General features: G+C 31.7%; 2 protein-coding genes across 2 annotated transcripts; both read right to left on the bottom strand.

Moving 5' to 3' along the window:
- On the bottom strand, positions 1 to 5,045 carry LOC131593498 (KH domain-containing protein At5g56140-like). Its single transcript, XM_058866001.1, has 7 exons — positions 4,805 to 5,045; positions 4,043 to 4,128; positions 1,672 to 1,820; positions 1,100 to 1,219; positions 903 to 1,019; positions 546 to 689; positions 1 to 450 (listed from the first exon to the last, which is right to left on the bottom strand). The coding sequence occupies exons 1-7, from the start codon at positions 4,921 to 4,923 to the stop codon at positions 301 to 303; spliced, it is 885 nt and encodes a 294-aa protein (XP_058721984.1). The 5' UTR covers positions 4,924 to 5,045; the 3' UTR covers positions 1 to 300.
- A 7,683-nt stretch (positions 5,046 to 12,728) lies between these two features.
- On the bottom strand, positions 12,729 to 15,983 carry LOC131593499 (serine/threonine-protein kinase D6PKL1-like). Its single transcript, XM_058866002.1, has 3 exons — positions 15,756 to 15,983; positions 14,078 to 15,579; positions 12,729 to 13,911 (listed from the first exon to the last, which is right to left on the bottom strand). Exons 2-3 carry the CDS (start codon positions 15,508 to 15,510, stop codon positions 13,068 to 13,070), a joined length of 2,277 nt encoding a protein of 758 aa, XP_058721985.1. The 5' UTR covers positions 15,511 to 15,579; positions 15,756 to 15,983; the 3' UTR covers positions 12,729 to 13,067.
- Between the last annotated feature and the right edge of the window lie 10,229 nt (positions 15,984 to 26,212).

Genomic DNA, 26,212 nt, shown 5'->3' on the forward strand with positions numbered 1-26,212 from the left:
TTAAAGTAATAATGACAATAATATAAACATAATTAATAAATATGAAACCAAACAGCCTAACGAACGGACAAAAAAAACGAAGCAAATTCACCAAACTCTAGCAGACCATTATACTGTACTATGTGCTACCATTTTTAAACCTGAATGTAAACACACTGCACATAAAACTGACCCTATGGTGCCAGTGCCCCGAACGCAGTTTTAGGGCATTTGATAACGGCATCACCTCTGACAATGGTAAATGCTGTTGTAGAAAATTAACACAAGCTCCAAATCCTCTCACTCACCCTTTAGAGAAATTTACCCTCTGGTCTTGGCCCTTTTCATGCCAAGGCTGTTGTTGAAAGGCGAAACAGAACCAGACATGGGAGAATCCTCCTCGCGAAGAGTGCCATTGATCATCGCAAGTTCACGAAGCTGCTGCTTCTTGTAGAAATCATGAGATTCTTCCTGAAAGATATCACAATACTTCCAACAATTAGATCAAAGTCAAACAATTTCAAAATCAAGTTGTCCAATCTCATATTGAATTCAGTACAACGTACCACAGGCCTAAGCAAATCTTCAAGTATTTCACGTGCCTGCATCAGACGAGCATCGATTATTTCAGCCGGTAATTCTGCCTCGACTAGAATATGGAGAGGTTCATTCAGATGCTCATATCCAGGCTTACCTCTCATCATTTCCTCCTATAAACACGATAAAAATTAGTTTACTATATTCTTCATGGTAATCTATACATTTAAAATAATCAAAAGTCATAGATCTCTTGGTGAAATAAATTAAAAATATTTACCAGATGATAGAGAGAACACATTAATTTAACATTATACGAGAAACACAAAATCAATATCTTCTCAACTTCATTAAAATTATCTTGGTACAAATGTTAAAATTCTTACCCTAGCCGTATCTTTAATGCTACCTCGGCCCCTGATCAAGACACGGCACTCAGTGTTTGCTTCCATGCGCTTCAGAGAGTTTCCTCTCGGGCCTAGGAGGCGACCAACAAAGTTAAACTGCAATTAACAAATATCTATTAGATTCTTTGATAAATAGAATAGTGTCTATCAGAGTAAAGAGATGTGATGCTTCATACATTAGGAAATGTCTCCACGGGTATATCCACTCTGATTGTCTTTTTAACAAGAAGACCAGACGAGCTACTTTGTGGACTCAGCCAGCTTGGTGTCGGTGAGGACTGTATCAGACTCGGCATCTGCATGTTTTCATTCTAATGTCAATTACAAAACCCGATAATATGGTCTATTTACCAGCATGCAGACGAACATAAATTTATTTTTGTATCAGAATTAAGAAAATTTGAAAACACGCAATTATAAATAGGCAAATGTGAAGAATAACTATCAACAGCTATGACAGGTAAAATGCACAGACATGTCCTAACTATGTCAATGAAAGGATCAGGATGTCAGCGAATGATGGGTTGATATCTGAATTACAGATGATTGATTTCAAACCATGACGTATAGGATGGTTAACAACCCATTTCGGAAATTTAGCATTTGCATTACCTGTCACAAAAATATAGAACTAGAACCACTCGAATAAGTTCACGAGTTGGCATAAGATGTATAATTATGTCAGAATAATTTCTAAAATAAAAGAATTAGATGGAAATGAAGTTATGTTAATGGTTAGTATCCGTACTTCTGATTGAAATCGTGATACCCATCCGTTCGGATCAGCACTTCCCTTGGAGAACATTCCGCCGGTAGCCAGGGGACTACCATGCTCAAGCCCACTTTGACCTAATACTGATGACGCATTCCCCAAGATTGTTGTTACACGCAGTATTTCTGCTCCAAAAATGTCAGCATTTTCTTAACAAGTTAGCAGTCACTACAAAATTGATAGAAAACTTGGATCTTTGCTGAGTCAGTAAAAAATTAATGCTGCTATATCTCTACAAGTTTAAGCTTGTTATGGTAGTACTCGATCGAGCTAGCAAGGAAAAACAAATGCAGTCAAGTGTCATCTTGTTAATATTTAAATACATTAATATAATATACATTATACATTAAATCAAAATAAAAGAAACTTCAAAAAAATCAGATCAGTGAACCATTGAATCGGCGTATTCTAAGATAACCCAAAAATTAGTTTTAAACTATATCTACAGAAATTAATGGCATTTAAGGACTTGCTTTTACACTAACATCTAAAATAGCTCAAACAATAGCGCGAGGCCATTACAGTAACATAATAAAACACAATCACATAAACCGCGGGAAAATTATCACATAAACCTCTGATTTTAAACTACAATTAAAAGAGTAACACGTGTAATAATCTAAACTACATGCCGCTCAATCTTACTTGGTCAATCAAAGAGTCATGTGCCGATCTTAACTTGATTGACCAGTGTTGTCAAATATCGGCCATGGCGTATTTTGGACAACTGATATGAACAATTTGTGAAGGACGGCGGGATCCTAGCGTTTTATGCCGGCTTCAAATGGAGTACTTTTGGCTTTCCGCCATCCGCAATCGTAACACTAATTGTCCATGATTAAATGAGGTATGGTCAGGAATTAATATATTAGGCCAGCAAATAAGCAGTTTTCGCATCAAATCGAACACGCTTCTTGCTACTGCTGTGCTCGTCCACCCTTCATCTTATTGTTCTGCACTCATCGTGGTAACGTGGTTCAATCTGTCAAGTTCAAGTTAGAGCTCTACTACACCGCCATCTTGCAGTAATTTTCAGCCCGCAAGGTGACATTGGTGCTCGACCACTATTCTAACTCTACTTTCTTTTTTCCAATGAAACCTAAGATCCCAAATGTTTTTCTTTTTTAATCACAGAAGATGGATTGTATCGGGTTCCGACAGAAACCTAATCTCGCTACTACGTCTTCGATTTTTATGATTTTTCCTTTTGTGTTCTAATTTCATAATTACTATTACGTAATAATAATAGAATAATACATTTTTAATATAGTTATTATCAATTATAAAATAGATTCTTTACTTAAAATTTAGTGATATACTTGCATGTATTAATTATTATGGAGAGTAGGCTTCACCATACATTTCGAGAAGGTAATCAGGTCACCGATTTATTGGCAAACAGGGCGCTCTAACTAGCTGGATTTCTCCTCCACCAGTGGTAGGTCATTTACTTCTTGCCGAAAATGTAGTTCATTGCGGGAATAGAATTCGATCTACTTTCCATTTTTTCTTTTCTTTTTGTATTGTCGTTTAGCATACAAATGACGTATATATGTTAATTGATTACATAATCAAGTTTTGAACTAAAATAGACTTTTATATTTAGTAGGGTCGTATGATCTGCGTCGTGACCTCACCATTAACAATCTTTCACTCCTCGCCCGATCCTAGGTATGGTCTCGATTTTATTTACCTTGATCAACAAAATTCAATTCCAATTTTTCGAGCATGAAATATATGCATGTCACCCTCCTCTATAATCTTCACAGTACTAAGTATATTTGACATATATAGATTTCGTAACTAAACTAACACAGGTTACTACTGCAAATCCACAATTGTGTAACAGGTACACGACAAAATAAAACAAAAACCCTTTAGCCGACACATCGTGAAATACTAAGCTCGTGTACAAACAATGCATAAACAAAACATCAAGTAGATTACAGCCGACAACAAGTTAAATCATCTAAAATAAAAAGAGATATATACAATAAAACATACAACATATACATTACATCATGAAAATACCAAAACAGATTTCATGTCACTCCATACGTAATCAATTGAAAACAAAATTCACACATTCTTGACTCGAGTTTTGAATGTTAAGTAGATATACAAAACAGATAAACCAGTGTTCACACTTCATAATTCCCTAGGTCGATATACAATCCTATAACATTTGAAAAACAAAATCTCGAATAGACTAATCAAAAAAAATAGTTTTAAATCAAACATCCTTGGATCAAATCAAACACAAATAATTTAATCAAAACAATTGATAACCGCTTCAAACCCTAGACAACTAGTGAAAAAGATGAAACAATATTTGATTTTATCATACCTTGGTTTAACAATCGATAGCAATGAGGAAGCACAGCCATGAACGGACTAATCTTCTGACGCTCTCCCAATAACTCACTTAAATATCTGAAAATAAAAAGAATAAAACATGCAATGAGTATATTATTACATTTCCGTCATTCGTCACAAAATCAAACATACATGTAGTAAACTCTCAACAATCCTCAATCATGAACGGAAACAATATCAAAGAAAATAAACTAACAATGAATCCAATTCATCGACAAAATCTCATTTCTCAACAAATAAACAAAAAACACTTCACTAACAAGATCAAGTACTTTCCCACCAAGATCAAGCAATTATACACACAAAAACACGATAATTAAGACAAGATAACACAAATCAAGTAAAAACAAATTCATCATCTATTAAATTTCTTAAACCCTGAAATCAGAATCATCAATAGCCAATCCAAGTCACCATTCACCAAAAACTCATCACAACAATTTTTTCCAATCAGATTTGCATCAACAAAACGGATCTGATAAAATCAGTAAACAATCAGATCATACATATCAAAATCAGCAATCAAGCAATCAATCATCAATCCAACTATAGCAAGCATCATAGCAAGCAACAGAAATGAAGATAGTATAGTATGACCAAATTGACCATAGAAAAAATCACAAAAAAATTAACAAAAAATAAATAAAAAATTAACAAAAAAATTCAACACAAATTATAGCAAAACTAGATCCTTCGAAAATGAAGAAAATTAAGGAAAAAAATATAAATATACTTGTCATGTTCAGCGATGGCAGATGAAGCAGGAGAACGGAGAGCGGAGAGATGAGGGAGGGAGTGTGACGGAGACGGCGGGAAAGCCATGTACCTACCGGTGCCGGAGGAAGACATCATCGATCAGTCACTCTCTCTCTCTAGGATGGTTTTTAGTGAGAGAGAGTGTATGTGGTTGGTATGTTGAGAGAGGGAGAGAGAGTTGTGAGTGAGGAGAAGTGAGGTTTTTGATGGTCTATAAATTGGATGCTTGGGTTTATTCCTTGTATGCATATAAATGTAAATATTTTAAGAGTTTAATAATTTTACACTGTCACTAAAAGATTTACGAGTTTAATGATAGTACACTATCAGAAAAAAATGTTATACAAATAAAGTATTACTTTCTGATTGATAAAATATATATTATCATTGATTTGACTGTGTAAAAATAATTTACATTTTAACGTATCATCTTTTTCTCCTATTTTTTTTTTGTTTGATCTTAATTGTAGTTAAATTAATTTAGATTCTGAGTTGGAATCTAACCAGACATATAAAAGTGTTAAATTTTTTAAATTAAGAACTTTGTTATCCTTTGTAGTCATATCTAGCTCGATGGATTAACTTTTACAATTGTGCGTAGATGATACCATATTTTTATCAAAAGAATTGTTGGTTCGTCTATATATTTAAAAACAAAATTTATTTTTATAAATATATTATTTTTGTTTTAAAATCAATTCAAAAATGAACTTAATCACAACTATTTATTTTATTTAAAATATTTGATTTTCATCTAAAATAATACATTTGAATGGTTATTATATATTGATGGTGAAAAATAATTTATGCTTGTCAATGTATAACAATTAAATTCTTAGAAAAGTTAGTCAGACAATAATTTTTAAAGAAAAAATTGCCAATAAATTTAGTGTTGGTTTGGTTTATAAATAAATTGACAAGACATTGTATGAATAGACTAAAAATAAAAGATGTGTATTTATTATGACAAAATAAATTTTTAATACTTATAAATATATTATTTTTAAATTTTTTTGATTTATGAGTATTGACAATTTTTTTACATTAAATATAAATGTAATAATTAAAGAATATCATAAGAGATTTAACCATAAATTAATTAGTAATTTATATATTTAATATTCATATTTAATTCAACTAACATATATCAGGTGTTGTCTTATGGTACTAACCCATCCCATATCATTTTTTGTTGTTTTTAATTTTTTAGACAAATATTATGTTTAATTTATATTAAAAGTGAAAAATAAAAATACTGACAAAAGATTATTTAAGGATCCTTGTTAAAAAAATTATTAGATGGATTAAAATAAAAAAATTACATATTCATAAGTCAAATCTTATAACTATATTTTCCTTTCATTTTTATATTATTTTTTAATTAATATCTAAATTATGGTTATTAATTTATATGTTACTTTTATTTTAGGTCACTATAAGGTGGTATTGGTGGATAATTGGTTCCTAAATGATGTGGTCATAGTTTTGATTTTTGAAATGTTAGTCTTTTAAATATATAATTGTATTCAAATTATTACTAGGGTCTAATTTGCGCCTTATAAACAAACACTTTTTTTCTTAATATTATTTTTAATATCTTCACATTAATATTTAATATTTCTCACCAAATCAATATTGACTATTTCTTTTTAGGTTGTCAAAAACACATTTCACCTTATACACAAATGCATTGCATTTAGTTCAAATACTAATAGATCAGTATAGTTTTAAATTAACAATGTTTTGAGGTAACATGATATAACAAAAATAAAATTTCTATTAAATTTTATTGTGGTTAATATATTTTTTATTAGATCGGACATTTAGTTGGGATATCTTAGATTGGACCTCATTGCATACACAAACAATTGTCTATGAGTTGAAATATCTTTGATTGAACCGCATTACATAAATATACACATATTTAGTGTGTTTGATTGTATTAATTTTGTGAAGAAGAAAGCGTGAACAAGTGATATAAAGGAGAAATAAATAATTTAACGTATTGGAGTTATTAATAAAAAGTGAAAAGCGAAATTAATGGTCCCATGCCTTTTTCATTTTTGGTATTTGCAAAGAAAAACGATGGAGAAATATGTCTTTTTCTTATTTGTCTATCATCTTATTTAGTTATGTATTAATTCAGATGCTATAACGCATTCTACCTTTTGAATAAGAATAGATAGAATTAGTATTTGATGCAATGATATTCGTTCTCGTATCTATAATTTTGAAAAATTACTTATATTCAGAATCATGTATAAGTAACTTTTGGATAGATAATTCCTCTTATTTGTATGTATTATTACTCACACTTTATATGATAAATAACTAATAATGATATATTTAACACTATCAACTTTTAGAAAAGCGTGTAAATACTTTTTTTAATGAAACACATATTTTTCGTGCTTTATTTTAGAGACTAATTTTTAAGTTAGAGAATACCATAATAAACCACAATAAAAAAGCAAAAATAAATTAATAAATAGAAAAAGTATTATATCAATATATTTAAGAAATAAATATGATAAATATATAAACATAATCAATATAAAAGGTAAAGAATTAGTTTCGTTAATTCAACTCAGTTGTTAGCAATAGAATTTGGTGTTTTAAAATCTGACCAAACTCGCTCGATCGAACTAGTATGATCATCAATCGGAGGGTAAGGCGGGCTAAAAATGTTAAAAGATGAAAAATTACAATTGACCTAATGTAAATCAGTGTGATTGGGTCGGTTCATCAGTCTGACCAATGAACCGATTTGTTTGATTGAACTGGTAGGTTGTAATATTTTCTAACACATTTTGTGGCTTGTGAAAAAAATACTTGAAATCCAAACATTATCTCCTCTCTCATGTTTCAACTCAAAATAAGACACTTTAAAAACCTTAAGAATCTCTCTCATCCCTCAGGGTTATTGTTATATTATTGTGGTCGTCTGTAAGGGTGTGTAAGACAAATTATTACAAAAGACCCAAAATTTATCACTTCCTCGAAGGGTCTTGACCGACTGTTCTCACGACACTTTATTGCCTCACGAAAGCACCCTAAATCTGAAGCCTCCTTAGAGACCATCATCCAAGGGAAAGATGAATCAGTCAAGGCCTATATTGAAAGGTTCAATAAAGAGGTCATGCAGGTGTCAACCACCACTAATATGAAGAAGTATTTGCTGGAGAGAGGACTCTGGCCTCGTTCCAATTTTGCTAAAGTTGTGGGCATAGAGACGCCTGCCACGCTTGACGCTTTCTTCCTCAAAGCTCAAGCTTATATTCAGTACGAAGAGATGGAAGTTGCTCACACTTCTCGAGACTCTAGGCATGAGGAGAGTGCCAATAACGCGAAGCAATAAGAGGGGTCCCGTCGAGGATCTGAGAAGAATGGGGAGGACAAAACCCGCGATGCTTGGGATTGCAAAGGTCCTCCAAGAAAGTTCATAGACTACACCCCGCTGAACGCCTCCTGCGAGCGTATTATGATAGTGTGTCAATTCACAATTTAAGACAGTTGGGATACGCTTCCCTAAACATCTGCCTGTTCGACCCAATGTGGACAAATCCAAGTTTTGTCGGTACCTATGATGGAAGCCTTCATTTCTTCTTGATTTCTCGAATTCTTCTTGGTCCAACGATCTTTATATTTCCCATCCTTGACTAACTCCTAACTTTTCTACAACTTACCTCTACCGTTGTGCCACTCTGATCTTCTTGATCACAAAGTTTCCCTTATACACATATTTTTCTTATATTAATGCTTAATATCTTCACATTAATATTTAATATTTTTTACTTAATCAATATTAACTTTTATTTTTAGGTTGGTGTAAAACTTATTTCACCTTATATACAAACACATGTTTAGTTCAAATAGTAGTAGATATGTGTTGGTTTAAATTAACAATTTTGCATATTTTGAGGTAACATGACATAAATAAAAATAAAAATGTCTATTAAATTTTACTATAGTTAATACATTTTTTAGCAATAAGAAATATGTATATTCATGGTATGATATATGTCATTTTATAAAATGAAACTAATTTAATTATTGTGTTTAATATAATCACTTAAATGGTGTTAGATTTGATGGTTGAGTTGAGATATCTTACATTTGACCTCATTGTATAAACAGACACATGTTTGTTGAGTTGAGGTGTCTTTAATTGGACCGCATTACATAAATATACATATGTTTAGTGTGTTTGGTTGCAATAATTTTATGAAGAAGAAAGTGTGAATAAGTGATATAAAGGAGAAATAAATAATTTGATACATTGAAGTTATTAATACAAAAGCAAAATAGAGAAATCAATGGACTTCATGTCTTTTTCACTTTTGGTATTTGCAAAGAAAAGCGGTGGGAAAATATGTCTTTTCTTATTTGTCAATAATTTAATTTAGTTAGGTCTTTACTTAGATAACTGATTCCAACTTTTGAATAGTGATTGATAGAATTTGTATTTGATACGATGATATTCACTGATATATATATATATATATATATATATATATATATATATATATATATATATATATATATATATATATATATATATATATATATATATATATATATATATATATATATATATATATATATATAAAAACCAAATTACTCGTATTCAAAATCATGTATAAGTAGAGGTTGGATATACAATTACATATATTTGTATGTATTATACTCACAATTTATGTATAATAAATAACTATTAACAATATATTTATCACTATCAAATTTTAGAAAACATGTGAATATTTTTTAATGAGTCACATCTTTTTTGTGAGCTATTCTAAAGAGTAGTTCTTTTAATCAGAGAAGAACATAATAAACCACAATAAAAAAGTAAAAACATAATTCATCAAGTTCTTCTTTCGTGGCATTCAACTAAACTTTCTTCTTGAGTGCTTCTTCTATACTCACAGATTCAGAGTCTACTAACATGGCACACTAAATGAGTTCGCCTTCAGAGTCTATTTCAGTATCGCGTAACATGTCGAGCTCTGCAAACCTTTTAGGTATTTGTCTTATTCTTTGTGGTCTCTGGACTTGTTTTGGATCTTCTACAAAACCAGGAACACCGTTAGCTTCTAGACCTCCTTCAGAATCACTTTCTTCAGAATTACCACATTTAGAATAATGACTACTTCCATAAACATGATTACCGCCAGAAATTTGACCCTCAGAGCCTTGGCCATCAGATTCTGAACCACCTTCAGAGTCTGGATCACTTCCAAAATCTCTATCAGAGTCACCTTCAGAATCGCCTTCAAACTCTAATTCACCTTCAGAATCAGACTCATCTTTTGATTCTGACTCATCTTCATAAACAACTTCCAAACTTCCTTTAGAAGCACCTCCAACATTAGAGGCAGGATTAGATGTGTTCCAATCCCAAATTTCTGACTCTTTTACTATGACATCTCTCCTAAATTCCGCCTTCTCGGAGATTAGGCAAAAAAGCTTATAAGCACATGTATTGTGGTACCCCACCAATAACATCACTTTACTTCTATCGTTCAACTTCTTTCTCTTAACATGTTTATAACATATAGAACCAAATACCCTAAGATGACTCACAATTTTCTTATCTCTAGTCCATTTCTCAAAAGGAACAACTTCCTTCAGCTTCATAGTTGGACATCGGTTGAGCACATATCTTACGACAACTTCTCCCTACAACAAGTGAGGTAGCTTCTTCTCCTTCAGCATGCTCCTTGTCACATCAAGCAAATTACGATTTCTTATTTCAACAAGACCATTGTGTTATGGAGTATATGGAGTAGTCACTTCATGCTTAACTCCATATTATTCACAGAACTGTCTGAACTCTGTAGAGTTATATTCACCTCCACCATCAATTCTGAAAATCTCTAGCTTCTGACCACTCAGTCTTTCTGCCTTCATCTTGAAATTCTTAAACTCAATAAACACCTTATGCTTAAACTTGATGAGTGCTACCATGTCATTCTTGTGAACACATCCACAAACGACATAAAATAATCGTTTCCTCCAAGTGAAGGTTTTGGAATGGCCCACACACATTAGAATACACAACTCCCAAGGCATGCTTTGCTCTTGGAATCAATTCTGATGCAAATGGAAATCTAGGTTGCTTACCTTTCATGAATACCTCACATGACTTCTTAGGCTTCACAATCTTGGGAATGTCATGTACCAGCCTCTTAGAACTCAGATGCCCCATGCTTCTGAAGTTCAGATGCCCAATCTCTTATGCCATAACTCACTGTCACCTTCAGCGCCTTCTGCACTAAGGCATCTAGTTTCAGCTGTCCTCATATTCATCTTGAATGTTTTGTTGCTTCCCTGCTCAGATTGCATAATCAGCTTATAATCATAATCATACAACTTAAAGAGATTGACATTCATAGTAACTAAGAAATTCTTGTCAATTAGCTGACCTTCACTTATTAGATTGCTCTTCATTCCAATAACATATCAAACTTCTTTGATTAGAACAATTTTACCATTCTTCACCTTGATTCTAGAATTTCCCATTCCTTTGGAATTAAGGTAAGGAACTTATCATCAGCACATCTAATATGTATCCTCTTTTTGGAGTCAAAGTCTATCAGTCATTGTTTGTTTCAAGTTATGTGATTTGAGCAGCCAATATCCATATACCACCATTCTGACAATTCACTATTATCAGAGTCATAAGCTATCAATATCAGAGGTTCATCATCAAACTCGCTATCTATATTTGCTTCTTCTAACTTATTTCTTTTATTTGACCAACACTCAGAAGCATGATGGCCAAAATTCTTACAACAGAAGCATTGAATTTTCTTCTTGTGAGGCTTCTCCCTTCCTTTATGATGTTTCTTTTTATCAGAGTTTGACACTTCTGACTTCTAAGAACCACCACGTCTCTTCTTGGCTTTTGACCAAGAAGGCTTCTGACTCTTCCTACCAAAAGACACCTTCAGAACCTGCTCTATCTATCTCTCAGTTAGACATAACTCATGAGCTTTTAGACTGCTTTGCAATTCTTCAATTCTCATGGTGCTCAGATCCTTGGAATGTTCAATAGCTACAACAGTGTAATCAAACTGAGAAGTAAGTGATCTCAGCACCTTCTCAATAATCACTTGAGACCTTGAGAGGAGAACACTCTCAAGACCCAAGCCTCAACCATTAGGCCAACCCATGAAATCAAGAAATGTGATTCTGATACGATTCCAATGTTCAATTCATTATGAATTGAATGAATCCGAAATCAAACCAATCACACACCTCACGTACACTCGTGTTTCCCTTCCTGTGGATCTGAATCAGAGCTCTAGATATCAATTGTTGGTGCATAGCGAAATAAGATGAACAAGATGAAGATGGAAGAAGAGAGAAAGTTGTAACTAACTCAATTAAAAAACAGTTACAGTAATGATTCTACAATGTTCTCACGCTACTAACAATTACAAAGCAAATGCAGTATATATATACAAACCCATATTGGACTAAACTAATTAAAACTCAACTCAAGGCCCAAAACAAACTGATCAGCTAACACACTCTGAATGTGCACTTACATTCAATAATATAGACCACTTTTTGCTGATTTTTTTAAAATTTTAGATTGTAATTTTAAATTCTTTCTTATTATTTTCAATATGTCTTGTGCTGGAATATATTGTCTTTTTATAAAAAAATGAAAAAATTCACTAACAATAGTTTCCGAAGTGTTTATAGTTATACAACCACACCTTTCAACACATTTCTACCCTTTTACATAATTCAATATGTCTTGTGCTGGAATATATTATCTCTTGTGTTTCTAGTTAAATCAAATCAACACATTTCTACCCTTTTACATAATTCAATAGTTACCCTTTTGTGTAAAATATAATAGTTACCCTTTTACATCTTCACAAGACATTTAAAAAAAAAAAAAATTATTATAATTGTGCTATTTGAGTTAAATCACTAGTCTAAAATGAAATAGTAATATAAATTTGTGATATCTTTATACATGACTTTTTTGAAATAAGGTTCATTAGGGGTTTCATCACAATTGAACCCAAATTGCACTTGAAAACACAAACTCTAATTATGATTCCTTAATCCATTTGCAAAGTTCTAAATTTTAATTATGTATTAACACAAACTAATTTATCTATATGTTACACTGTTTAAATTACATTTATGCTATAAGCTATATATTAAGAACTGGTTGTGAAACCAAGTCAGTTTCAACTTAATTCTCAAGAAAAGTTTTACTAAAACAGCTCAAACTCTTCACAATCATCTATATCCTCTAAATCATTTGCATTTTCCTTATGACCATCCATAGGCGAAGCACCGAAATCGTGAAAGTTCGGGAGCTCAGGTGGCGCGGCGCACCGTATTAGTGCCCAGTTGAGGCCGTCGAAGAAAGGATGCTGTTTTATCTCCGCAGCACCTTTTACGGAACCTAATCGATTTTCCGGATCCTTCATCAACAATCCTCTGATCAAGTCTCTTGCATGAAAACTGACTATAGGAGTACCTGGAAACGTAAGGTTCTGCGACACGATATTGGATAATGTATCGTCGTTTGATGGACCTTTGAAGGGAGTTTTTCCGTATAAAAGCTCGAACAAAAGTATACCGAAAGTCCACCAATCTACAGCATTTCCATGGCCCTCGCTTTTGATGATCTCCGGAGCAAGATACTCGTACGTTCCAACGAAGGAGTTGGACCGTGCACTTGTAGGCTCGACCACAAGTTGCGGCAGTGGACCGACTTGAGCTTGTATGTCAGCCTTCATCTTTCGAGATTTCGCTCCCGGAGACAAAAGATTAGGAGTAAAGCAGGAAACTTGCCAATCCGGTTGGAGACAGAAAGGGTGTATGCAGCTAGTTCCCGAACAAGAACCGGAGAACTTCTTTGCCGCATCTGCGTCGGGTGAAGATGATTTTACTATCATTGCATTGACAGAACATCTGAGCGACAAGTCGAAATCTGTCAGCATTATATGTCCATCTTCGCGTACTAGGATGTTTTCCGGCTTTAGATCTCGATAAACAACTCCCATCATGTGCAAATACTCGAGCGCAAGAAGAACTTCAGCAACATAAAACCTGCAAATGCAATGACATTACTATGTAGCATCGAAACTTCAGATCAAAGGTGTGTCTGGTGTCTGACACGTGCAAGTGTCTGAAACTGCATAACATCGACACATGTGATTTATATTTAGTCTTTAAGTGATGACCGATAAACACTAGAAAAGACGATAAACCTTACCTTGTTGCATGCTCCGAAAAGCTCTTGTACGTTTGCTTCTGTCGCAGCACGTGCAGATCACCGCCCGGACAATACTCCATGACCAAGCAAGAGAGCTTATATGTACTAATATGAGAATAAAGTGTCGGAAGAAACGGATGATCCAACATTTGAAGGATCTCTCTTTCGGTTTGAACCCTAAATGTTTTCTTCCTGCTTGCCAAAAATTCATTGTCCATAACTTTCAGTGCAAAAAGGCAACTAGTACCGATTAGTTCCGCAAGATAAACGGTTCCGATGTCTCCACTACCAAGCTTCCTTATCAGTCTGAAATGCTTTAAATTTAAATTACCATGCTGCTGTTGAACTGCGCGAATAGCCTCCCATCTCGAGTGTTTTGACATGTGCGGTCGTTGGCCGCTGCGACGCGAACTGCTAAGATTACTCTCCTCACTGATGCTTGTGCTACTTGTGCTATGCTCCCCAATGCTACTTTTTGAGCTATGAGAGAACTCGCCCTTTTCCTTCCATCTTGATTTCTCGTCAACTTTTGTAAGAAGAAACTTAGTTTTCTTATTGCAATTCAAACCGAAGCCGCGTTTGCTGTCTGAAAAATCTCTATTAACATTGACCGAGTTAACTTCAATGCTATGATTTGAACTGCATGGAGATAGTTTTTCATCGTTTTCCTTCACTTCACGGTTAAGATCAGAATTTCCATTCTTCTTGTCGAATCTACTAGTCGAGCAGCTTGATCCAGAACATAGATCTTTCTTTACCTTTTTCTTCAAGAAGTTCATGTTATTGAATTTCGACTTTGCCAAACATGTACTAATACTCGAGGGTTTGTCCACAGAACTTTCATTGCTAGAGCCGAGACGAAATTTACTCTCGGTAGCATGATTCGGTCTGACCTCTAGCACTTCCTCGGTTTGTATCGTCGGCTTGTCAGCTTCAACTTCAAGCGGAAGGGGAACAATCTGATCTCGAGACACAAACCTAGTTGTCATTTCTTTCGAGCTTGACACCTCTGGCACGAGGGAGATTTCAACCAACTTTTTCCCGGTGCCAACCTCAGATACTCTCGACGAGCCACATTGCTTCGATAGTCTCTTCAAAGCAGCCATTTCCGATGCTTGCGAGATACACAATCCTCTAAGCGCCTGCTTCAAACTAACACGCTCCGCGATGCCAATTCCCGACGCTTGAGTCGAACAAACTTTAATCGGTCGTTTAAGAGCACTCTTTTGCGACCGTGACATACTATGGCCTCTCGACAAACAACCTTTATTAATCTCAATCGCCTGGAAAAGACGATCGATATCATCCTCAATCGAGTACCGTTTTCCTAATCTATTCGAACAACTACTCTCGGGTTTTTCGTCGATTTCGAACTCGGGTAATATCTCTTCCCTTGATTCCACTATCTCACATGTATAACTAGATGTATTCATATCCAACAACTTAGCTTTATCTCAAAACTCCAAAGAACATTACAAAATGAAGCAATGAAGCATTCAAACCTGAAATTTCAATCCAAATGAAGATCCTAGAGTTATTAATATAACTTAATTCAGCAAAAAATAAAATAAAAACATAATCAAGAACTTTACAATTATCTTACAAATATATCAGAAAATAGAAAAATTAATGCAGAAAAAAACAAAAAAAGGGTTGAAGAAAAAGAAACATTCATTACCTGAAACAAAATCCAAAGGCACTGTGAGAGAGAGTAAGAAACTCAAAATATGGAAATGGAAAATTCAAAAGGGTATTCCTAGGGTTTGAAGTTAGAGAGAGAGAGGAGAGATAAAATCACGAGAAGGAGAGAGGAAGAGGTAAAAAACAGTTGCTATAAGGTTAGATTATAGTACACCTAACCTAGTAGTATTGTCTTTATTTTTCTTTATTGTTAAGTGAAGTGAAGTGTTGCAACAAAAACATTAAGGTAACACATGACACATGATGTTGTGTTGAAGAGGTACACATAAAACGACAGATAAAGACAGAAAGAGAAGCAGCTATGTGTATGTCAACATGTATATTAGTGTACCCACTTTTTTTTTTTTTTTTTTTCATTTTCTTTAAGATGGTTTTTTTCTTATAGATTTTATTAGTTTTGTTAAGACACTTCATTTTGTTTGTTAGGTAGTTATACAAGATATCTCATGATATTGAATTTAAATCTAAGATATCTTAGTTATTTGGTGATGTGTTTAATAATGTGGTCCTTGTGTTTGGTTGTACTTCATTGTGAAATTGAAATATTCAATTAATTTAATATAGTGTTTAAATCTAATAATAATATTAATTTCTTTAATAGTAAAGATGTGTGAGATAGATAATAACGACAATTAAATGAATGACTTCGGGTGTATTTGGATTGACGGTGAACAAAATTGATTTTAGCATAATTGAGTTTGGTAGAATTGATTTTCACATAATTGAGTTTTGCATAGTTAATTTATATTTGGATAGATTTATGTAAAAGTGAGCTGAACAATAAATTTTAATGTAAAAATCACCTAGAATCAATTTTGGAGGTAGAAGCTACAAATTATGGGTCCGTTTGTTTTGGTTTTTTTTAAAAATGATTTTTATAGTGTTACCAAATTTTGTGAAAAAAATTATTACAAAGAAACTTTTTATAAAAGCTTCAAATGAAAATTTTGTTTGAATAGTTATTCTTAAAATGTGATTTTAGGTATTTCATCTATTTATGGCAAAAAAAATTGGATATCAAAATTTCAAAAAATCAATTAATTTTGAAGCTATTTCAAATAGATTTTCATAAAAATCATTTTTGAAATACAACTTTTTGAAAAATTTATGATTTTGACTAAGTTTTGGTTTTCAATTATGTATGTTTATGTTATAAGATGTCAAATTAAGTGTTTCATTTTAGAAAAAACGAATATAAAAAAACTTGTAATATTTTAAAAAACGACTTTCAAAAATCTATTTTCAAAAATACAAAGAAAAAATTCATTTTTTTAAAGCTGAAACAAACTGGCCCAATATCTTCAAGTAGAATCAATTCTAGAGGCATAATCAACTCTACTTTTGATAAAATAAACACCTCAAAATCACCCATAATCAATTATACACCTCTAGAATTGATTTTGGGTCTTTCAAAAGTCAATCCAAACATGTTATAAAATAACTTACAATCTGTGTAAGCAAATCTACAATATACATAAGTAAGATAAAAACGAGAACATAAAGAATTTGTTTTTATAGTTTGATCAAACTGGTCTACTATAAAAGAGAGAACAACTCTTTGATTCACTGTACTTGCAAGAAGTATTATAAAAGATTACAAAAGAGTTACAAGAAAATAATCACCTGAATTCAAAGTATTTAGAAATGTTGGTCAATCCTCTTAGATATTTCCAAAGGTTTTCCAAATTCCAAGATTACAATCATATGGATTTCCTATCATTTGTCTTTCTAACTAGGATTACCACTTTCTCCATATTTCTTCAAAGCTTAGTCATAAAAGTGATTGAGATACATATTTATAATTGTTGAAATTCATTAGATCCGTAATGAGTCTAAAATATGACTCATTAAGGAACAAATTCGCTAACCGAAATGACTAAGCATGATTCTTGTAAACCACCCAAAATCCGACGCCTTACCACCGTGCTTGTCGTATGTACAGTTCCTGCACCGATGTGCATCACCCTAACTCCGCTAACTCCATTCAACCGACTCCCTTCCTCATACCTCTAGCAGAGTCGATCGCTTTGTCAAGCCACTGTAAAGTTGCATTGCCCCTGCCTCTTGAGTTTATGTTTTGGTTGCTAATCTTTTAAATTTTTTTGGTTTCCTTTATATCGTTATTGAGTCTCATATCGATTGTGCACCTTATGATTGAGTTTTAAATTCGTTTTTATACATGCATAAATCAAACTATTTAGTTTTTTTATCAATAACTATATTTGAGAATGGTTTAACTCATGACAATGTTAGAATCTCAAAAACACTTCATATTTTGCAAAAATTGAGATTCTATAAGTGTGATTCGAATCACACACTTCCATGACTCGTATCAAAGTCACAAGGAGTCTAAATTTTTTTTCATATAGCTATGATTCAAATCAAAGTATCCATGATTCGAATCATAAGTGCTTGATTCAAATCACAAATTGTTTGATTTGAATCAAACTCATACTATTTTCCTTGGATTTGGTTCTGTGAGCTTGATTCGAATCACATGTTTTCATGGCTCGAATCACTCAATGAGTTTCTCATATGTTCTTGACTCTTAATTCAAATCACTTGACCTTTTGACTCAAATCATACTCATTTCTTATGACTTGGATCAAAAATTATTTTTCACTCATTTTTGTGCTAGATCTCCAGCACATATAAAAACTTTCTCACTTAAAACCTTTCACAATGTTGAAAAACATACAGTTCTACTATTGATTTGAAATTTCACAACACAATTGTTCTTTCATTTTCAAAAGAGTTTTGATTCTGTTTTGAGTGTTTTGCAAAGGAATTCTTTCATTTTCTACCTCATTATTTTTCCATTTTCATGTGGATCTAAATCTCATCTTTTGATGTGTGTGATTTGTAAGGAGATTATGTTATTATGATTAATGTTTCTTTGAATATTTCTCGAGTTTTTAGAGGTTTGAAAAGTGCATGTGGTTGTGATTGGTTTTTTCAAGTCTAGTGGAAAAGAAGGAGGTTATTCTCTGAGAGAGTAACTTTGGTATTATTGTGAGGAAACCTACGAACAAAGTGGGAGTTCTTCTCAATCTTTAGACAGGCCATGGAAAAATCACTATATAACAAAGACTTTGGAGCAACATTCTTGGTGATGGAGATTCAAGACAATTTCGAGTAAAGATTTCGAAAGGATTCATTTTGGATAATTTGTACAAGCCAACGCGGATTCACATAGGAGATTTTATATTTTCAATATTATTCGGGATATAAATTGTACTAAACATCTTGTAGTTTGTCACAAAATGTAATAGAACGCCAAAACTATTAGGAAACAATTGGATAATGGAGTAGGCTTATGGAGGACGATAACTCAACCACTATCTATCAAGCGTACTCTCTTCTTTCTATTTTAATTTCTTAGAATTGCATGTTTAGGTTGTTTTTATTGCTTTCATAGAATCGTATGTTGTTAGATTTATGGCCTTAGTAGCCATTTACCGTTTAAATGTAGGTTTAATTAGATTGGCATTGCGAGTTCTCTTATTTTTGATTAAGAATAGAAACTGTGGTCTTTGAATTCTAAATTATATTGAATAAAAATATATCAGAGGTCCCTTAAGTTATTTTATTGTAACAAGGTGGTTCTTTAAGTTTCCTACAACTTGGTCCTTTAGAGTGATTCTATCTCCTTTTTGCACTTTTCGAACATTTAAAAATGTTGATTCTTGTATTTCTGATTGCACTTCATCATTTTCAAACCACTCAAAATAATTGCATCCACAATTAACACATTTTCTCTGTTAAAAAAGGGTAACATTGTACACGTTAGTTAACTTAAAGGATCAACGTGTAGAAAAAATACTTAAAGGAGCACTTTATTACAATAAAGTAACTTAAAGGATCCTAATATATTTTTGCCATTATATTGATTTTGTATATTTACACTTCTCATGTAAATTTATCATTATTCAATACACAACATTGATTAATTTGATTAGTTGTTTAATCCATTTTTTTGTATTTGTATACCAATTAAGGTGTTTGTGTTTATAACGTTCAATAAACATAATGAATTTTATACGCACATTGCTTCCATCATGCAAAACTATTTTTAAACTCTGATAATCTTCTCAAACTAAATGAATTTTCAAATCAATCAAATTATTTACGGGAGGTCTATTCACCCCCTAGACCGTTGCATTTTCGTATTCTCACCCAACATACCGCTCTGGCGTCTTTCGTCAACTTCTTGATTTATTTTCTGATGTTTTGCTTTTTAACAATCTTGAAACATATTTTCCTTATCTTAATCACTTGAGATTTTAGGGCATACTTCTATAATTCTCCACCTTGAATTTCAACTGATTATGATGCCCATTTATTCCTCAACCACTCTATGATATAAATCTTCATTCAATAACCTTGATCAAATTCAAGGAACACTTAAACCTTGATCTTTCCACTTGCATCAAATTACATTTTTCTTGCTTAGGTAGTCTAGCAAGCCCACAAGTATGACTACTTTGCTTTCTAATTCCTCCTTGAAGGTCACTGTAAATGTTCTCCCACTACTACTATTATCTATAGTACGGACCTTCACCTTAAACTAATTCTTATCTAATATAATTTATAATATCTTCATCTCCAAATCTTCACTATTCTCCCCCTTACGGTACTCAGTGGATGTAATACATAAGCTTATGATGAACTTTGATTCTCCAAGTTTCACTTTCCACAATCCATAACTCTTTTCATCTCTTGGATAATCATTAAAGACATAACTCGTAACCTTACTGTCAAGTTGGAATATCTTAATTTACGCAAATAGTAAAGTTTTAATGACCTTTAAAATAGAGTAGTCTATAAGTTTTCTACTCGAATCCTTTAAAATAGGAAAGTCGCTTTTGCATCACCCTTAATCCATAAACTTTGGGGAAACTCAACTCCTAGAACCTTTATAGAAGCATTCAAATGCACATTTATCACGTGTTTCATGCAAAATTCATTAAGGTGTCCTAAAACTACATCTAGGCATCTAGCATGTCTTAACCTAAAATCTCATAGTTTCCTTGCCATTAAAGTCTCTAAAAGCTAATGATGAATCACAAATAACATTAGAACCATCTAAAATATATAACTCGTGTATTTTAGACCTTTTAGCTACGATCACTCCACTGTGAGAAATCTTCGACACGTCATGTTCAACTTTCGTGCAATAGGCTAGATCATCAAACATGTTTATGGATAATAAATTTTTCTTAAGATTTGAACATACCTCATATTGTGTTGAAGAAAATCATGATCACCAAACATTTTAAGTCTAACATTATACATACCATGAACTTTGCAAGTCTTATAGTCACCAAGACGAACTACTCCGCCTTCTTCCATCTTCAAAGTCTCGAAGTATTATTTTTTTAAGTACATGTGATAAGAGTATCCTGAATCCATGATCTAACTATCTTAAATATCCAAAGTCAATACCAGTAGTAGACCAACACCATCATAACTATTTGTATCTGAGACAACAACGATCTAAACAAAATCTCTATTGTCCTTCCTCTTGGTACAATCCTTCATGAAGGACCAATATTTTGACAAATAAAATATTTTGACCTTGATTTTCCTAACCTTCTAAAAAAGAGTTACAAGAATTGTTATAAGAGATTACAAAAGATTTACAAGAAAATAGTCACTCAAATTCCCAAAAATAAACTTTTTGTTTTACTCAAGGATTTCACAATCTCTCAAACTCTCTATATATGAACCCCACAAACCCAAGACGTTTAAAACCATTTTCAAATCCCCTTATATAAAAGTGTTTCACAATCTCAACTAAGATTACCACATATTCTCTTTTTCCAAATCTTAACCCAAAAAGTGATATATATATATATATATATATATATATATATATATATATATATATACACGAGGAGGGATATATTTATTTCAAGAGTAAGTGTAGAAGACTTACTCCAAATCTTAACCATTGATTTTCATTAATCTAACGGTTTTAATTGATCATTTAATCAAATTATTTTTTGGAAATATATTTCGATATAAAAAATTTATTAAAGTCGTTAGACTAATGATAATCAATGGTTGAGATTTGGAGTAAGTCTTCAACACTTACTCTTGGAGTAAATATATCCCTCTCTCTCTCTCTATATATATATATATAACAAACTCAAAACGCGACATATTAACGAAGGTATCCATAACAGAAACGATCAAACCTAATATCTGTGAATCATCCAAACCAAACCCTGCTCGACTACTACTGAGTGGACTCGATGCCGCAATGCTCGTAGGAGATTTCCAAATCCAAAATATTTTAAGAAGTTATATATATATATATATATATATATATATATATATATATATATATATATATATATATATATATATATATAGGGGACGACTCAGGTGAGAACACTTGGTTATTATGAGAAATGAGAACAATGAATCACGACCATTCAATTTTGATTTTGTTGATTTTAATGGACTGGATTGATTTCTCTTTCTAGGATCCTTAATATTTATTTTAAATCAACATAGAAAGAGAAATCAATACAGTCCAATAAAATCAATAAAATCAAAATTTAATGGTCGTGATTCATTGTTCTCATTTCTCATAATAACCAAGTGTTCTCACTTGAGTCGTCCCCTATATATATATATATATATATATATATATATATATATATATATATATATATATATATAGGGGACGACTCAGGTGAGAACATTTGGTTATTATGAGAAATGAGAACAATGAATCACGACCATTAAATTTTGATTTTGTTGATTTTAATGGATTGGATTGGTTTCTTTTTCTATGATCCTCAATATTTATTTTAAATCAGAATAGAAATAAAAACCAATCTAATCCATTAAAATCAACAAAATCAAAATTTAATGGTCGTGATTCATTGTTCTCATTTCTCATAATAACCAAGTGTTCTCACTTGAGTCGTCCCCTATATATATATATATATATATATATATATATATATATATATATATATATATATATATATATATATATATATATATATATATATATATATATATATATATATATATATATATATATATGGCATATCATATGAGAATATGAGAATGAATCTGAGCCATTGGATTTTAAAATAAATGGTGGAGATTATGAGTAAATCTTTTTTTCTCTCTCCTACATCATTTATTTCAAAATATAGGAGAGAGAAAAAAAAGATTCACCCATAATCTCCACCATTTATTTTAAAATCCAATGGTTCAGATTCATTCTCACATTCTCATATAAAGATAACATCCTCATGTGATATGCCTTATATATATATATATATATATATATATATATATATATATATATATATATATATATATATATATATATATATATATATATATATATATATATATATATATATATATTGGTGTATTTTTAAATGAGAGATGAGAGGAAGAAATATCAACTATTGGATTCATCAAGAGAGAGAAATTAATAGTCTCATTAATGTGTTAACATTCTCTCTCTTGATGAATCCAATGGTTGATATTTCTTTCTCTCGTCTCTCATTTAAAAATGCCCTCACTTGATATGCTCTATATATATATATATATATATATATATATATATATATATATATATATATATATATATATATATATATATATATATGATGGTGACATTTTTTATGATTTTGGTGAACCAATAAAAGTCTATATAAGTAGATGAATAAATCTTATAAGGAGGTGCTTATTCAACAATTTACAATTAACACCAATAAATGTTGGTACTTATAGTTGATAAGAATATGAATCTTATTTTCTACTAACTTATATCTTTAATCCGGACAAAACTATAATTCAAACTAGTGCTTCTACAATTTGGATCAAAATTTTAATAGATGTCCATCTCAAATATGGTGATTACATTCAATGGAATTAAAATCACAATAATGATCTTGTTTCATGCACTAAATTATTCACATGGTTTGCCATTGACAACACAACTACCAAATTCATGAGTCCCACAAAGAAAGGGAAGCAATTTTAATTAGACTCTTTGAAAGTTTATAAATGAAAAAGGCATAGGACATGTGATATAAAGGTTCAAACTCACGAGAAATAAGTTAAATTTGTAATCCTTGTTTGGCACTTGTTGAAATTTGAAGGCTTGAAATTGATGTCATGATGCTAAATGCTTTTACTTGTGTGTGTAATAATGATGCATTTCAAGTAAATAAGACTAATGAAGCAAACCAAGCCTAAGAATACAAAGAACCTTTGCTTTTCTTCTTTTATATAATATTTTTCAAAAAGGACAAACATACAATGAAAGTGCTAAGAAGAAGTTGCCATCATTTTTGAACATATATTATGTATTATGTTATGATGATCATTACCTCATTTTAATATACAGTGGATTGTTGTATTCTTTTCCTATTTCATCCTCATTTTAATCATTATTTATCTTTTATTTTCAAATATATTTGGGAATATATTTTTTTTAATGGAAAAATTTGGGAATATCTGACTCCCTTTGTTCGATCAATTTTCTATTTTTTTTGTTGTTGCTTATATTGATTTATTTTGTGAATAACATAATAAAGATGATATATTATTTTCATTGATATTTTAATTGATCAAAATCTTTACTAATAAATGAAATTATTTAAATTTTTTCTCTCTTTCAGACAAAAACTTCATTTTTTAAAAACTAAAACACAAAAATCTTTACTAAGAAAATAAAATCACGTTTGAATAACTTATAAAAAAAATACATTAAGAATATAATTAAAATAAAATAAAATGTAAAGTATTTTTAGTGTTATGGTGAGAGTTAACTTCATAGCAAATTCTATTTGGACATGTAGTGGAGAGAGTAGATCTTTCTAACACCTAATACATGTCGATCAACAATTGACAGAATACTATCTGTCACTATTGATACAAAATAAAATTCCTAGGCACTAGAACATGGTGAAGTTCTACATCTGCATAGGAGAAAAATGAATATTTGTTATGAGAAAAATAATATGTATCCAAAGAAACAAATTATATAAAAAGAGTTTGTTACCAACCTACCCCACCAAATCAAAAAAAAAAAAAACTCTCGGGTCTCGGAACCAATCCTCCCTCGAACCATTATAATAAGTCTTAAAAAATACTCTCATCTAATCCCAAGACAATGATTTCAATAATAATAAGCCATCAAAGGAGTCTAACACTAAGCCATTAAAAATAACACCATTCCTACATTTCCAAATAATAAATCAAAGAACCATCTCAACTCTACACCATACTCCTCTTCAAGGTGTTTCTCCAACCAACAAAAGCCGGTTAAAATCGAATCGGCCAAAGAGTCGTCGCGTAAATTTAACTAAAGAAGCAATTTATTCCACCATAAATTTGAGAAAGAACAACCAAAGAAGAGATGATTTAAATCTTCCTCATAATCTTAACAAAGAGGGCATATCAGGCACTTGCATTATTCAAAATCCCTCGTTTTGCTAACTCTACTTTTGTTGGAAGCCTATTCCATATCAATCTCCAACCACAAATTAAAATTCTATTAGGCACTTTTGTCTTCCAAAGACAAGAAAAAGCCTCTCTTAAATTCGAATCCGACAGAAGCAACGGAGGCACATAAAAAAATAGAATCATAACATTAATTATAATTGCTAACTTAATTAGATATAAAAACTTGTATTTATTTATTCAGAGGATTATGCAAAAATTGATATTATTAGAAAGAATGGACTTAAAAAAAAAAAGATTGGACATCAAAACTAAGGTTCAAACTCTGACTTTAGGCAGGGACGGAGCTACACATTGTCATATGTGGATCAGTGCCCCCACTAAAAAAATCCTAATGTTATGGTATATGGTAAAATGCTAACATCTATTTTCAACATGTAATCTTTTTACACATATAATGGTAAAACGGATCCGGCCTGCGGAGAAAGTCCGTTTTATCCGTATTTTTGTTAGGACAGGACAATATTTTAGGTTCTCTCTTTAATGTGTCTGCTCTGTTCCGCCCTATTTTCTTGCGGGCTTTTGTGGGCATGAACTTTTTCATACGATTTTAGTATTTTTAGGTTAAAAAAGTTCAGTGTCTGCGGGTTTTTCCTGCCCCGCCTTCGCTTTTTTGCAAAACGGGACAAAGTTTTAGACCTGCACTCTCAAATATGTCCGTCCTGTCTCATTTTTTTGCAGACTTTTGCAGGGTGGACAAGCCCGTTTGCCATCGCTATATCAAAATATGAGTAGCATTTAATTAACTAACCATCTATGTTAAACTTTTATATTATTCTAAATTATTATAATTTAACATAGTATTTTTTGTTTTTTTTTTTTACATAAACTATATATACCACAAGAACTCATAAACAAAAGTTCTTTTCAGTTTGATAATTCATTTTTTTAAAATCACGAAAACTACTCAAATTCTAAATAACATACTAC

This window comes from Vicia villosa, linkage group LG3, assembly GCF_029867415.1.
Source record: "Vicia villosa cultivar HV-30 ecotype Madison, WI linkage group LG3, Vvil1.0, whole genome shotgun sequence".
Lineage (NCBI taxonomy): Eukaryota > Viridiplantae > Streptophyta > Magnoliopsida > Fabales > Fabaceae > Vicia > Vicia villosa.

Coding starts and splice junctions, on each gene's coding strand:
- LOC131593498 (XM_058866001.1), bottom strand. CDS start 4,923: ATGATGTCTTCCTCCGGCACCGGTAGGTACATGGCTTTCCCGCCGTCT. Junction 1,220..1,671: donor TATCACGATTTCAATCAGAA/GTACGGATACTA, acceptor GAAAACATGCAG/ATGCCGAGTCTGATACAGTC. Junction 1,020..1,099: donor CCGTGGAGACATTTCCTAAT/GTATGAAGCATC, acceptor TGTTAATTGCAG/TTTAACTTTGTTGGTCGCCT.
- LOC131593499 (XM_058866002.1), bottom strand. CDS start 15,510: ATGAATACATCTAGTTATACATGTGAGATAGTGGAATCAAGGGAAGAG. Junction 13,912..14,077: donor TTTTCGGAGCATGCAACAAG/GTAAGGTTTATC, acceptor TTGCATTTGCAG/GTTTTATGTTGCTGAAGTTC.